Here is a 14718-nt window from a genome sequence, read left to right as displayed (position 1 = left end):
GTTGAGGATGAAGATGTACAGAAAAAACTGAGACCGTGTCAGCAGATCGTTTGGTGAGAAACTAACACATATATTGATGACCGTGACGTTTCTTGAACCCATAAAAGACTGAAGGCAAAGCCACAGTGATTGTGTTCTATTAGTGCGCTGTGACCCTGCAAGGTAATATCTCTTGTTTGCTTTACTTGACTCCTATTATACACTAAGATGCTCAGACACAAACAGAGCTGTATGCATTTGCCGTGACATTTGTAAATGTGTATAAAATTGGTGTTTTTTAAAAAAAAATGTTTGATGCACTATAATCTGTGTCCAGTTGTAGCAGTTTGTTGGTTTTTTCTGTGTTTGCACATTTGAAGATGGAAAACCTGACTTTGGAGATGAGATCTACAACTTAACTACCATAATTTAGCACAAAAGCGAAATGATCTCTCATTATGACCTAATATGTCACCTAATTGTTTATATGTTTCACCAGCTTCCTCTTTTATATTACCAGGAAAAGTGATAATGGCAGCAATAGTAACGGGCCTCATCCCAATCCTGAGAACAGCAGTGGATACCACCGCCACCTACAAGTGCCGCTCCCTGTGGTTCGGCCTGCTGTGTGTCCGACTTGTGGTCCTCTTCTTTGCTGAGCTGCCCTTCAGCAAACTGGATGCTGACTTCACCTGCAATAGCAGCACCCCCGGCAGCAGCACCCCCGACGTCTGCACGAAATTCTGTTTTAATGAACGATTCGACAAGCCCATGATAGTGGCTTGGAACTTCATGTTTGTGGTGGTTGTCATCTCTGTCCTGCTCATGGAGTTGTTCACCTCCCACCTCCGCACAATGGCGCAGAAGAGGAGCTTCAGGATGAAGGCGGATGAGAAGCCGGAGGCTCAGGGGACAGAGGAAGCTCAGACGGTGGCGACGGCGGGAGGCAGGGGCAAGATGATCATAGATCTCCACAAAGACAGGGGCACCGTAGGCTTCTACCTGCTCAGCATAGCTCTGCGGATTCTGGTTGAAGCCTGCTTTTTATTTTTGCTGCTTTATTGGAACCTGCACGCACTCCGTGATGAACACACGTGTACAAAAGAAGGCTGCAAATATGTTTGCATTTTGAGGGCCGCCCCGGAGAAGCGCATGTCTATTTATGCTTTAGCTTCTATCTCAGGCATAATCATTGCTTGCTCAGTTTTGTTTTGTGTTTACTCTATTGTCCACTACCTCTGCAACGCTTAAATATCAGACTCCATGTACATATTCCGTGGGTATGAAATGTGCATACATACATACATATCCTGTTAATTTTTGTGTCTTATATCTCTATAAACAGAGCTTTATGGTTATAATTAGGAATATTATACATGTATAGTACTACTGAAATAAAAATCTCAAAAACTGCTTTGTTGCATTTCGTTATGTTAACTTTTGTTTTAGAGTTGTTTAAAAAAAAGTGCTATGAGATCTGTTTTGCTGACATAAAGGATCTGGGTGTTGGCTTCATGGTGGTGTTTCTGAATCAGGTTTTTACTTGGCGCTTTTGTCATGTGCACAAACTCAGGCGACACTGTCAAACACAAAAGCAGTTTTAACTGTAAAACTGCATCAGTAGTTTTCTTGTGTAACATTAAAAAAAAATCAAGCATGAGAAATGAGGTGTGAGATATACTGTAATGCATTATTTACAATGTGAAATATTTGAGGGATATCCATCCAGCCAAATAATCAAAGTCTAAGTGCAGCATTTGGCCTCGACATTCAGACTCGAGTTGCTTTCCAACGAGGTAAAAGGGGAAGGAGGACAGTTGGCTGGGCTTGTGTTTATTCTGAGATAGATTTTTTGTTTCTCTGCTTCATGGTGTAGAACAGCGCTGCAGCAGCATCTGTGATAGACTGGCAGGAAGAGAAGAAAGGAGGATTTATAGAAAAAGGAATTTGGGCAGCATAGTAAGTATTCTAATGAGAAGCAGTATAAGAGAATGAATTACCTGTGAGTCTGAGCTGACGGTGTTTTTCTGGGGAGGGGAAAGGAATTAAGTGTAAAAGAAGTCTAATGTGATGCATTGAATCTAATAATAAAAACACGCAGTAAAAGCTCACCTGTGTGCAGTTGGTGTAAATCGGCTCCATGGTTTTAACCCATTCGTTGTATGTTTGTTCTGCCTCTGCACTGTGGTTATGCTTTCTGAAAACAGCCAAACATTATGCATAAATCATTATCTATTAATCACAACACATTATCTTGATATTACCAAGATAAGGAATATAAAACATACAGTTCTGTGCAAAAGTCTTGACCCACTCTTCATTTCTTCATAGTGGTCTTGAGCAATAGGTTCTGGATTTCTTGATGCCTTTGGATATTGGCTGCTTTTCTTTCTTTCATTTATTTATTTATTTATTTATTTATTTTTAGAAATGATCTGACACAGGACCTGAGAGATGCATCTGACCCTTCAGTTGATGCATCTGCTGTTCACTGAAGCCTCATCAGAAATGGCCTCAGTGGAAAGGTGGCTGTGAAGAAGCCATTCTTAAGGAAGAGAAACAGGAGAAAAAGGCTGATGTGTGCCAAATTACACAAGAACTGCACTGAACAGGTTTTATGGAGCGATGAGCCCATAAATGTTACATTTTTAGGTTGAATTCTCAAAATATATGGATGCGGTCAGGCGAGAGGAACAGCAGTGATTGTCTAACGCCATCTGTAAAACACGATGGCGGCTCTGTCAAAGTTTGGGGTTGCATTTCAGGCAATGATCCCAAGCACAGAGTGGAACACCATCAGTCATGAATTGGCCTCCCCAGAGCCCCAACATGAACATTATTGAACCAGTGTGGGCTCAGCTTAACAGAAAACAGAACAAAAGACAGCCAACATCCAAAGAAGAACTTTGAGTGTTCTTCAAGAACCCTGGAGAACAATTCCTGAGGACTGCTTAAAAGAAATGACAAGAAAGCTCAACTACGAGACTTCAGGCTGTGTTTAAGAATAAAGGTTTCCACACCAAATATCGACCTTTGTTGTGGAAACTTTAACAATAACCTGCAACGCACCACAGTGAGCGTTTTGAAGTGATTTAAGCAGATGGAGCCTCAATATCTGTTACAGTGTGAGACCATAAGGCCCATTTGTAGCACACATGCATACAACTAAGTGAGAAAGTGATATTACTATTACTAATGTGATATGATTAAATATGTGATTCAACCTTGTTAAAATTGTACAAACTGTTTTTGCTTTATAAACTATATTTCCATCAAATAAAGCATTTTTGGTGACTCAAGACTTTTGCACAGCACTGTAAATAAAGTCAACATGAGAACTTTTAATACAATTTAAAAGGAAAAAGTGAAAAACCAAGCTGCAGGGTAACCTTTGAATCAGAAAGTCTGGGATAATAATGGTCTTAAAAGCACAGGAAGCGCCTGAGCTTCTGCTTCTCAACGCAGTCATATTTCTCATCTAAATACCACATAATGCCAAATGTGCTTAAACTCATTTTTTCACCTTCTTATTTTCATACTTGTGTGTCATTTTGTCTGTCGATTCAGCCTTATTAAATGTCAGAATTCAGCATAAAATGATGGCCTTCAGTCAGAGGTCCCTGCTGCTACTCACATCGCTCTCTCAATAAGCTGCTTCTGCATGTCTCCTTCCCTCCTGGCGTAGAGCAAGCGGCCTCTGACAGCCAGAGCGGCGCTGGCTTGTGACGAGTTGAGCTGAATGATGGCCAGACACAGTGAGGACAGCACTGCCGAGCTGGGGAGGGGGCACAATGTGTTCACAAGAGTGCTTCTCAACATTTACTGCATCGGCATTGCCATTATGTTAATGTGGAAAAACACACAGGCCCCTCTCTGGATCTGCTCAGACGATGAATTGCATGACCTTCACTGAGCATGTGAAGACTGGGCTGAGCGCTTCATTTACTGTGTAACTAAATGTTAGAATGGATGAGGCATTATTTCTGCACGAAAGCTCTGGTATCTCAGCAACAGTCAGTCTCCTTGGATTATCGAAACCTGCTTTGCCTAAAGGTTCACTGAAATTGCCATAAAATAATACATCTAATCACTTGTTGTCCTGAGGGGCAGAACACCTCGCTGATTAAAGATGTCAGAAGATAATGGCTTGTTTAAGCCATCCATAGACATGCAAATATCTCTGTGTAGTAAAGCTGCAAGCGGAGGAGAATTCAAAACTAAAAAGTAAATAAAGCATTGTAATTAAAGATCTGGCATTATCACCCGTCATCAGTAACTTCCCGGTCTGCAGTTATCAGTCTGAGCATGGTCCGCCCATTCCTCTGCCTGTACTTGATCTGCAGCTGGATGGATACACGGCTATTAGGAGATGGTGGCGGCACTAAAAGAAAAAAAAAGGAAAAAAAGGAGTGATTTGACAGTTTAAAAACAAAACAAAACGAGCTGTATGAATGTTTTAACTCAAGAGGTATGAGTAAAATCTGCAATTACCCCTGCATGTGAATCTGCGGCACACTGTTTCCTGCGTGTCATTCCCCTGACTCTCTCTCCCTGCCCTCCCGGCTGAGACTATCTGTGGTGGGTAAATGAGTTAAATGTTGCTCTGGCCTGCATGATCAGTCCCTGGTCAGTTTGGATCAAATGAACCATTTTTCGCCCATCTGATGCACATATCTCAGAATTCAGGCTAAATCCCTCAAGGCAAGTGTTCAGTGATCCCGAGTTGAATTTGGCCTGTAAGTGAATCTGTTTATGTTGAATAAATTCAGATAGTAATTTACCAACACTAGATGGAAGAGCCTTTTACCAATGTGTTTTGCCACAGGGATTTCGTCTCTATAAAATACAGCTGGACACACTAAAGAAAATGCACAGAGTAGATCAGAGTAGAAGTCAGGGAACCATGACTTAATTTACCGAAATCTTTTTTTTCCTTTGCTGTATTTTTTCCCTGTTTCTTAGTTGTTATTGTCTTGTTTTTCCAAGTCCCAGTTATCAGTGTAACATGTCTGGGTCCACTTTGTTATGTTTGCTTTGTTAGTTTATGTTCAGATGCTGTGACTCTGGCTGCGTCTCACTTTGCAGTGTTGCAATGATCTCAAACTGAAATTTCTGTTTTTCATGGTTGGCAACAACAGAAATCACCACATGTCGCACTTTCCTCAAAGACCTGGCAACACGCGGCAGCTGCGATATTGTTGAGAAATTCAGCACAACTGCAGCTGAAACTGAGGAAATAAACGAGCCAGTGGCGTCAGTCTATAAGAGTGTTTATTTTCCTCACCTTCTGAGACCTTTTCATTTGCTCTAAACTGGAAGGTGATGTCTGTATCTGGGTCCACATTCCCCACCTCTCTGGTCCCTTTGTGTCCTGCCTCCTTCTCTCCCTTCATGCACCTTTACCCAAGGAGAACATGACTCAGTGCTTAGGGTCATTTAAATCTCTAGAGGACCAATTCAATGAGCTCATTTTAAGTAATTATGTGCAGTGCAGCTCTCACATTGATTTTGGCAGCAGTATAATTACAGTACAGTGTGTGGCAATGGTCCGGTTTTGAATGATCTGCTCAAACTCTGGATGCAGCCTGCTGGGACTGGCTATTACCACCTAGACTCAAGGGGAAAGCACAGATTGACACCATGAGATTGTGCATGATTTGATGAGTCATATGCTTCGCCATGGTTACAGTGCGCCTTACCTTTCCTCTAGTACGATCAGCAAGTTTCCCCAGCTCATCCAGTCTACAGTCTGTTCCCTCTATGGACAGCACAGACACTGTGACGCTAAAAAAAAGAAGAAATCTGAGGATCATCATAGTGCATCGAGACCTTTCATTGGGTAATATGAGTACTAGTGCTTTTAATAGAGACTTAAATACATAACTGCCTCAACAAGTTCATTCACTGTCTATTTTTACGTTAGCGTAGAGCAGCGGTGTCAAACATAGGGCTCGCGGAGCCAGAACAGGCCCACCAAAGACTCCACTCTGGCCCACTGGATGAAGGGGGACTTTTCACTGTATTCAAGTTTTACAGCAGTATGTGATAAACTGTTAAATGACAGAAAATTTCCTGTTTTTACATGATCTATTATTTAAATTCTTGTTTTTTCAGTGGGTCCAGAGTAAAGATATTTTCTGTAATTTTACACATTTATCATTTTCTTTTCTAAATGTACTTGTATATTGTTCACATGTTGAAATAAATTACCAATCAATCAATCATGTCTGGCCCACTCAAGTTCAAACTTAAGTGAATTAGACATGCCTGACGTGGAAAATTTAGTTAGAGGTATGTGCTCACCCGTTATCAGCAGCAAACTCTCCCAGCTCCTGGTAGAAGATGGTGGATGAGACGGGAGTAAGAGCATCGGTGTCTTCCACTTCTAGATTTCCTAACTCTGTGTTGGCTTTCCCGTCTGTACAGATAATCACCTTCAAGATCAACAGGGAAAGCGAATCGGGAATGCACTGTTTAGAAAGCTGAACTGTAATTGATTACCACAAGGAGGTCTTAAAACATTTTCATGCGGTAAATATTTATATAGCCCAGCTAACTATATGGTTCAATCCACTTTTGGTAGGTAAAAAAAAAAAGCAGTTTGAGTCTAGCTGGAGAGATTTGTTGCATATTTTCCACCTTGCTCTCACTCTTTGTTTCCTGCCTGCCTTTATCCTGCTCACTTACCCGTAAAATTACAAAATCCTAAAGAAGCTCCATCAGCCAAAGGCCCAAATTCTCATTAGTGTTGTGACATAAGATTCAAGCAGGTAAGCAGGATGCATAAACTGGATAAAAAATTTGACTTGTTGGCCAAACTTACCTTTGAGCCTGGTTGTCTGGAGGCAATTGCAATTGCAAGCAGAGCAGCTGGACCCAGAGCGGTGGCTCCACTTGCAGACAGTCTTTAAAATAAATCAGCAATTGGAAGATCAATACATATAATGCAATAATCTAATTTAAAAAAAAAAAAACATCTAATTTTTAAAAAAGAAGTTTTTTCCATACCCCACAACTTGTCTTTCTAAATACTCCTTTGTCTGTGAAAGTGGAGGTGGACTAGGAAAACTGGCCGCAATCTCTTTCAAATAGAGGCTTTCAATCAACTGAGCCCCACTCAGACAACGTGATTTGAAATTCTCATATCCGTGCATTGTCACCTGAAGATGCAAACACAGAAAGATGAAAAAAAGAAGTAATAAATAAGTTTATACCAGATAATAAAGAAAACAGTGAGGAGAATCAAATAAAATCCACTGTAAACAACAGCATTTAATGACTTTAGACGAGGCAAATTCCAGTGAAGCAGCTGTTTTGTACAATGAAGTGAAAACTTATAATAATTTTACAGCTTCCACCTCACCTCACTCCTCCTATCAGAGAGAAGAACAAGGTACAGAAGGTTACCTGCCTAGTGACAGAGACCATTAGCCTCGTCACAGCAGGTAGTCTGCAGTAAATAGTATTATGATCATAGTTTGCAACAACAGCTAGCCTAGTTTGTGCTTGTTCTTCTTCCTCCTAACACAAAATGTAAGGTCAGCATGACTCTGCTCAGGAGCAGGCAGTGGAGATGCAAACAGCGTCACGTATGTACCTCATGGTTGAAGGAGATGAGCCCCACTCTTGTGCCAGGTTGTTGTTCGTTTAATCTCTCAATGCACAGTGACACAGCTTCCTGGACGAACTGGTTAGAATAGAACAATCTTTGATTTGTAGCGTCTCTACACATAATTGTCAAAAAAAATATCACACAAAAATTCTCAGCCACAGATTTCAACTGGCAAATATCCCGAGTCCCTCAAGGTAACTTCAAAATAAGGAGGAAAAAAAAAAGACAACTCACCTGGAGACGGGATTTATTCACAGTATGCTCTCCCTCTGACACCTAAAAACAGTAGAGACGCCACAGGTTGTATTCATGAACACCTGCTGTCACAAACAGCCTCGTGATGCCAAGTGTCTGTAGTGTTGTTGTACCTCGGAGGTGATTTTCATTGAGCCTGATACATCAATGCAGAAGAGCAGCAGAGGATCCGTATCGCACAAAGGCTTTTCATTAGGATTGAGTAAAAAGAGTTCGTCCTGGTAACCATTTAGAGGACTCTGCAGTAAACTGGGCGTGTTGGAAAAACTGGAGGATTTACAGAAATAACACTCATCAACCTGAAATGCAGCAAAAGGAGAGAACACAAACTCAGGATCACTTAAACCAGTCAAGTTGTCCATGTTTCCTTATGAAGTGATCAACAATGTGCACGCTTCTTTCAGGTTATCCATTTCTGAGATCCGTGCCTCTGAAATGTGAATGAATAGTTATCGGTTTTCAGGTTTAATATGATGCAATTACCGTATTGTCATAGCAAGTGTCCACCACGGAGCCACATTGGGAGCAGAGGCTGTGTACTCCCTGTATGGGGTCAACTGGAAAAGAACAAAAAGGTCATTGCCACCATGAAGTATGAACTGAAATCAAACTAGATTTTTTTCAAAAACAGAATCACAGCCAATCAGATTTATTTTTATTGGTATGATGTTAATGTGGTGATAAAGGTTTACTTACCTTTTTCCTCTGAGAGTAATTTTCCTAAACTTACAAGAACAACGTTAGGATTTCCTGGCAGATCTGCTGATTCTGGGTTTGGAATAAATTAAGCATTAAAAATATGCATTTCATACTACATCGGTTTTGTGATGGCTCAGCAGGGACTGCTGTAATCACCTTTAGCACTAGGGGATAGAGGAGTGTTCGGAGAGGTTGAAGGAAGTGAGTGGGACGAAGGTAACGGCATTATGTACTCGGGGACTAAATTCATGAATTCAGGTCTTGGAGGGATGACTCGGGCTACGATGAGAGGAGAAGAAAGGAGGATGATCTGGATGAGGATGTCCAATCAAATTAAACTGTGTTAATAAGACAAAGAATGTTGCCTTTTACCTTGTGATGACACAATGCCAGAATCAGCCGGCAGGTTCACTTCGCCACCAGTGCCTTCTGGTACACTGTTAGAGTAGTTCGGGTCCTGGGGTTGTGCATTTAAATCCGGCTCAGTTTTTGGGACATCATAGGCAAGTTCTTGGTTGATGATACTTGATTGAGGGCAAATGAGCGGCTGGTCGTAAGAACATGGCTCTGATCTGGTTTTCAGGGGAGGTGGAAGAAGGGCTGGTAAAAACAAGCAGAAACAGAGTGTTGATCATAAATCTACTAAACTGCAGATTGTGCTAATGAGGCACAGTAAGAACCCAAATCTAAGACTCAAAGGCTGACATGAAGGAGCAAAAGATGAAGGTTTATTACAACAAAGCCCAAACCAAGGAAACAGAAATTCAACTTGGAAACATAGCAACACAGGAAAGAGAACACAGACAAAAACACGCTAGCTGGAAGGAGACATGCTTATTTATACACAAGGAGGGTAATCAGGGGAATGGGAAACAGGAGGGTGATGGCACACAGCTGGACATAATCAGGGAACAGAGAGGAAGTAAAACTAAACACAAGACACAAAGGATGAAAAAAACTACAAAATAAAACAGGAAATGTAGAAAGTTCCGACCCTACAAGGAGTTTGAACCCAGGAGCTTCTTGCTGTGAGATCAAGTAATAACCACTGCACCACAGTGCAACCCTGTTGTGTGTGTATATGTGTGTGTGTTTGTTTTTTTAAGCAACCACAACAGCAATGACCACAAAAAGAACTCTTAAAAATGGCTGCATTAGTCTAAGTAACTGATAAAATAGCATCCAACCTTTATGTGTGGTTTCTGTGTGGTTGGATGCTAAATGTAGTGTGAGCAGTTTAAAATAATACATTCAAATGACAATATCAGTGCTACATTCACTGTACCTGTCTTTTTAGGTGGTGTTGGCTGCTCAGGTTTTACACTGTTCAAAGAAGCTGCTGCCAGTATAGTATTTTCATAGAAAACAGAGTTCTCCAGGACTTTCTTCACATCCTTGCTATTTTCTGACTCTGTCTCAAGGTGCTTTCTTGGTGGGACAGGCGGCGGAGGAGGAGGAGACTGAGGACGAAGCCGAGGATTAGGAGGAAGAAGAGCTAATAAAAAACAAACAAACAATGAAAATACAAATTAATAGAATAGAATAAAAAGAAAAATCTGTGCAGTGTTGACCTTTGTGCTGTGACTCAGGTGGCTTTTACTGAGTAAACTACGTAAAAGTAAACTCTACTGTAATACACACAGGAGAGGATGTGTGCAACTGCTTGAATAATGGGGCTTGAATAATGGGACGACCAAACAGTCGTCCAGAAAGCCCAGATGAAAGAAAAATCCACCTACAGATACTTTTACATAGTTATGCATCATCAGTGTTTGATATTCAAAGCAAATATCTAAAGTCTGCAAATTTACATATTCTGTTTTTATTTATATGAAAGAAACTATATCATGATGTGTTTTTGTTTTGTTTTGCTTTGCTTTTGTTTCATTTGTTTGTTTGTTTAATTTAAGACTAAAAGAAATTTAAATGAATTAGAGGTAAAATTTGAGGGGGTAGGGTCAAATAAGTGTATACTTCTGCCTACTCCTTTTCAAACAATGATATTATGTAATGATGGTGAATGTACATGTTTGAAATAAAAAATAAAATGAACTGATATGAAAGTTGTTATTTTGTGCTTATATGTTCTTTAATCTGTTTTCATAGTTTTATACTAGCTAACAACTTCAAACATTTCCTTTGGCAGAGACGGTAGAGTAAATGTTACAAATGTAGCTGAAAGTATCAGCTTTGTGTCTATTAGAAGGATTTCACCATCAGCAGTGTCTATTTAAACCTGCAACTGCAGAATCTGATGTTTCCTGTTCTTGTTACGCATAGCTGAAATACTTTCTTTTGTCAAAGTTGACCGACTGTAAAGTGTCTGTGTCTATTTAGCAGCCAGTGAGACAGAAGCAAAAAACAAGTTGACACAGGAATGTAACATCTGAATTTTAAAAAAATTAGTATGACTTCCATAACTTAAATTTCCCCTGTGGTAACGCATGCCGGTGTTTGACTGAGATCATACCTGAGCGTTTAGTGATGTTTGGATAGCGTCTCTCCTTCTGACTCAATGATGGCGGCACATAAACAAACCCACAAGCAAATTCCATCGTGACTCTACCTGCCAGTGACAGAAATGACGCGATTAAACAAGACAATGAGTGACATTTAAATCAGGACGCAATCCCACCCAAAGTATTTAAATAACTGTTAGCACAGATGTCCCTGAGTTGCAACTACTGTAAAAAAAAAAAAAAAAAAAAAAAAAAGGAAGACAAAATTAGGTGACATGAACAGATTCTTTAAACACAAGTAAGTAAAAGTACTTACAACATAGAAAGTTCTTTGAATTCAATCCGTACAGTACAGCGAAAAATATACTTTCAACTCCGTCTGGTCTCAGAAATGTTTCAGTTGCTGTTCTGCGTCGTGTCTTTCATTGAGTTATGTCTCAGACATCTCATCCAACAGGTTTCTTTCCTCAAGAGACTTCACTCGTAGTTTGCTGTGAGGGTGTTTACCCAACTGTGCTTAAAAAATATCCCGAGTGTTGGCAAAATGGATGAATGTGCTGGGAAACAGGAACATTTGTGTCTTTTTTAAACCTCCAGTTTTAAACTTATTTTCTACTTCACCTAATAATAATAATAATAATAATAATAATAATAATACATTTTATTTAAATAGCGCCTTTCAAAGCACCCAAGGACACTGTACAACAGATAAAAACTGGAAATATACACAATGATAAAAATAGAGATAAAAGTTAAAACTACTGGTTATTCCAACCATAACAATCCATCCATCCATCCATCCATCCAACTAATTCATGGTCACAGAGGGATGGCTGGAGCCTATTCCAGCTGTCATAGGTGGAGAAGTGGGGTCCAACATTTACGCTGTCATCCAAAATGTTGGCATAAAATTCAACTATGAATTTTTTAGTTTTTTGTGGGGTTTTTTAATTTTCTTTTTTTCTTACTTCAGTATATCACAATCCTCTGTGGACAAACACCCATTTTCAGTTCAGTCCTTGTACCTGATCATTTTTAGAGGAGGGGTTTTGTTTGTTAAGCCAGCTAACACTGACCTATGAATCTTTCAAACATAAAAAAGGTGCCAACTACATAACTGAAACATAACAAACATAAATAACAAAAAAATTACAGAAAAAGAAATTTACAAAGCAGTTGTAAATTGTATCTTTAGGCACTTTGTTACTAGCAGCCTGTTGTAAAACAGATGATTTGTTTCCAAAATCATGGCCAATTGCCAAACCATTTGGCTACTGGCCAGAAACCTGGAATATATCAGCATGTTGTGCAGTGTGCTCTAAAAACAAAACAAAACAAAAAAACTAGTGGCAGATCTACTAAAAAACCTACAGCAGATGAACAGTATCTTTTTCTGTCATCATGTACTAAGAAACGGGAAAAAATCCAGCAAATATCTGACACAAGATCCAACAGAGGCATCTGGGTCTTCAGTTGATCCATCTACTGTTCACTGAAGCCTCATCAGAAATGGTCTCAGTGGAAGGGTGGCTGCAAAGAAGCCATTCTTATGGAAGGAAACTGTGAGAAAAGGCTCAAATGTACCAAATTACGGAAGAACTGCACTTAAATCAATGGCAACTCATCTCATGAAGTGACAATCCAATATTTACATTTTTGGTTTAAACTGTCAGATTGTACAAAGGCGGTCAGGCGAGAGGTACAGCAGTGAGTGTCTGTAAAACACGGTAGAGGCTCAGTCATGGTTTAGGATTGCATTTCAGCCATGGGTGTTGGAGATTTTGTCAAAATTGACAGAATTACGAACACAGAAAAGTGCTGTCAGATTTTGATTCACCATGCAATACCATCTGGTAAGTGATTGGCAACAGCTTCATTTTCCAGCTTGACAATGACAAAAGCATTCACTAGATCTGGAAAAAGAAATGATATGATAACTATATTTGTATAGCACTTTTGTTTTACAGTGACAAACAGTTACAAAGGGCTTCACAGTTTGAATAAAACCACACATTCAAAACAATTATACATATTGCAGCACACAGACACACGGTCAATCACATGGTTAACTAAAAAGTGACCATTTAAAACAAACCACTGATTCAGCTGACCTTAAGTACCGGAATGTGTTCCAGAGTTTATGTACTAGAACCTCAAAAGCATAATCACCTCTGGTTTTAAAATAATGGTGTCAGATTACAATCAGATTATCTGACAGGCTAACTGTCATGGTCCCAACTGGCCAGGAGGGTTTTTCTTTTCTTTTCTTTTCTTTTCTTTTTTTTTGTCTTTCTCAGTGTGTTTCTATAAACTCAGTTGGAGGGATGGACTTGATTTTCTGTCTGACCCACCCTTTGGATGGTGCTGGGATTCCTGGGGTTCACACCTTCAGTCAATTCACATAATCAGGCATTGCATTATTTAAGGACTGGCTGGTTATTAGTAATTTGATCAACTTTTTTGCCCTTTCATTATTTCTTTTTGTAGTTTTATAACTGAAGCTGGATTATTCAGAAAGACGTCTCTGATCCTGATTCATCACGCTTACCTGTTTCTCTCTGACTGGTATTCTTGGTTTGGAAAAGATTTCCCCGAAAATGTTCTCCATCTCCTCCTGGATTCTTCTGGCTGTAAACCTTCACATGTAGTCACCAATCTGTGAAAGTAAGAATTAAATTCTATTCCACCCAAATTAAAATTGCAGTTGAACTCCTGTCTCGTTCCCATTGAGCTACACTTACTGGAGTTAATTATTTCTATTCCCACATTACCAGTAAATAAAATCTGTAAACCACTGCCAGCATAGAGTCCTGCATTTGAGTCTGCGTTCTTCTTAATTATGATATGACAGCTAATAGGTCTCAGAAGCTCTGCTATATATGTACGAGCCTGTAAAAACACACAATGGAAGACTATCTAGTTATGGATCGGCCTCCCCAGTGTCGTTTTGTCAAACTGTTGAAATCATGAATGCAGAAAAGTATAGTCAGATTTTATTTCACCATGCAATACCATCTGGCAATGATCCCAAACCCACTGCCAGTGCAATAAAAAACACTACCTGTGCACTCAAAGTACTTTACACAACATGCCTCATTCACCCAAGCACTTTTTTCTATACTTTTTCCTACTTAAGTGTTTTCTATCCAAAATTCACGCTCCAATGGATGCATCAGAGAGCAACTCGGGTTTAGGATATTTGGCATGCAGAGTAGTCAGCGATTGAACAACCAGCCTTCACGATTAGTAGATGACCTGTCCTACCTAGCTACAGCCACCCTAGTGAAAGCATATCTGGGTAGAAAACAGACAGCAGAATCTCCCTAGAACTAAGCCCTCAACAATATCGAAGCAGTGTGGGATCATCTTGACAGAGAATGGAACAAAAGGAAAAAACATCCAAAGGAGAGATTTGAATGTTCTTCAAGAAGCCTGGAGAAATCTTCCAGAAGACTACTTAACACGAACGTTTTCCTGAGAGTTTAGGCAGTGTTGAAGAATAAAGGTAGTCACATCAAGTATTGACCTTGAGCTTGTTAGAGTTGTACAAACATTTATTTCTTTATTATTATTGCTTTTTTCAAGATAATTAGAGGTATAGGCTTGGTTTTTACCATATATAGTATATTTTCTGTATTTCAAAATCTGCACAGACATTATTCTGCTCAGTCAAGTAGGAACCACAAGCAACAAAAAGTAGGCGGCAACAAAATA

The 14718-nt window shown here is 39.7% G+C and overlaps 2 protein-coding genes across 2 annotated transcripts; one reads left to right on the top strand and one right to left on the bottom strand.

Moving 5' to 3' along the window:
• The first annotated feature begins 65 nt into the window (after positions 1 to 65).
• LOC120728460 (gap junction alpha-4 protein) lies at positions 66 to 1386 on the top strand. Its single transcript, XM_040023385.1, has 2 exons — positions 66 to 162; positions 500 to 1386. Exon 2 carries the CDS (start codon positions 511 to 513, stop codon positions 1228 to 1230), a length of 720 nt encoding a protein of 239 aa, XP_039879319.1. The 5' UTR covers positions 66 to 162; positions 500 to 510; the 3' UTR covers positions 1231 to 1386.
• Positions 1387 to 1640: 254 nt separating this feature from the next.
• On the bottom strand, positions 1641 to 11439 carry LOC120728458 (circularly permutated Ras protein 1-like). Its single transcript, XM_040023383.1, has 21 exons — positions 11321 to 11439; positions 11016 to 11111; positions 9831 to 10040; positions 8918 to 9145; positions 8702 to 8824; positions 8543 to 8614; positions 8330 to 8403; positions 7960 to 8145; positions 7826 to 7867; positions 7577 to 7666; positions 6988 to 7139; positions 6803 to 6884; positions 6283 to 6413; positions 5679 to 5763; positions 5481 to 5587; positions 5264 to 5376; positions 4243 to 4360; positions 3614 to 3754; positions 2092 to 2176; positions 1980 to 2006; positions 1641 to 1884 (listed from the first exon to the last, which is right to left on the bottom strand). Exons 2-21 carry the CDS (start codon positions 11098 to 11100, stop codon positions 1813 to 1815), a joined length of 2223 nt encoding a protein of 740 aa, XP_039879317.1. The 5' UTR covers positions 11101 to 11111; positions 11321 to 11439; the 3' UTR covers positions 1641 to 1812.
• Positions 11440 to 14718: the final 3279 nt, after the last annotated feature.

The sequence above is a fragment of the Simochromis diagramma genome, unplaced genomic scaffold (genome assembly GCF_900408965.1).
Source record: "Simochromis diagramma unplaced genomic scaffold, fSimDia1.1 OVJJ01000208.1, whole genome shotgun sequence".
Lineage (NCBI taxonomy): Eukaryota > Metazoa > Chordata > Actinopteri > Cichliformes > Cichlidae > Simochromis > Simochromis diagramma.
Note: the sequence above shows the minus strand (reverse complement) of the source record. Positions and strands in the feature narration are given on the sequence as shown.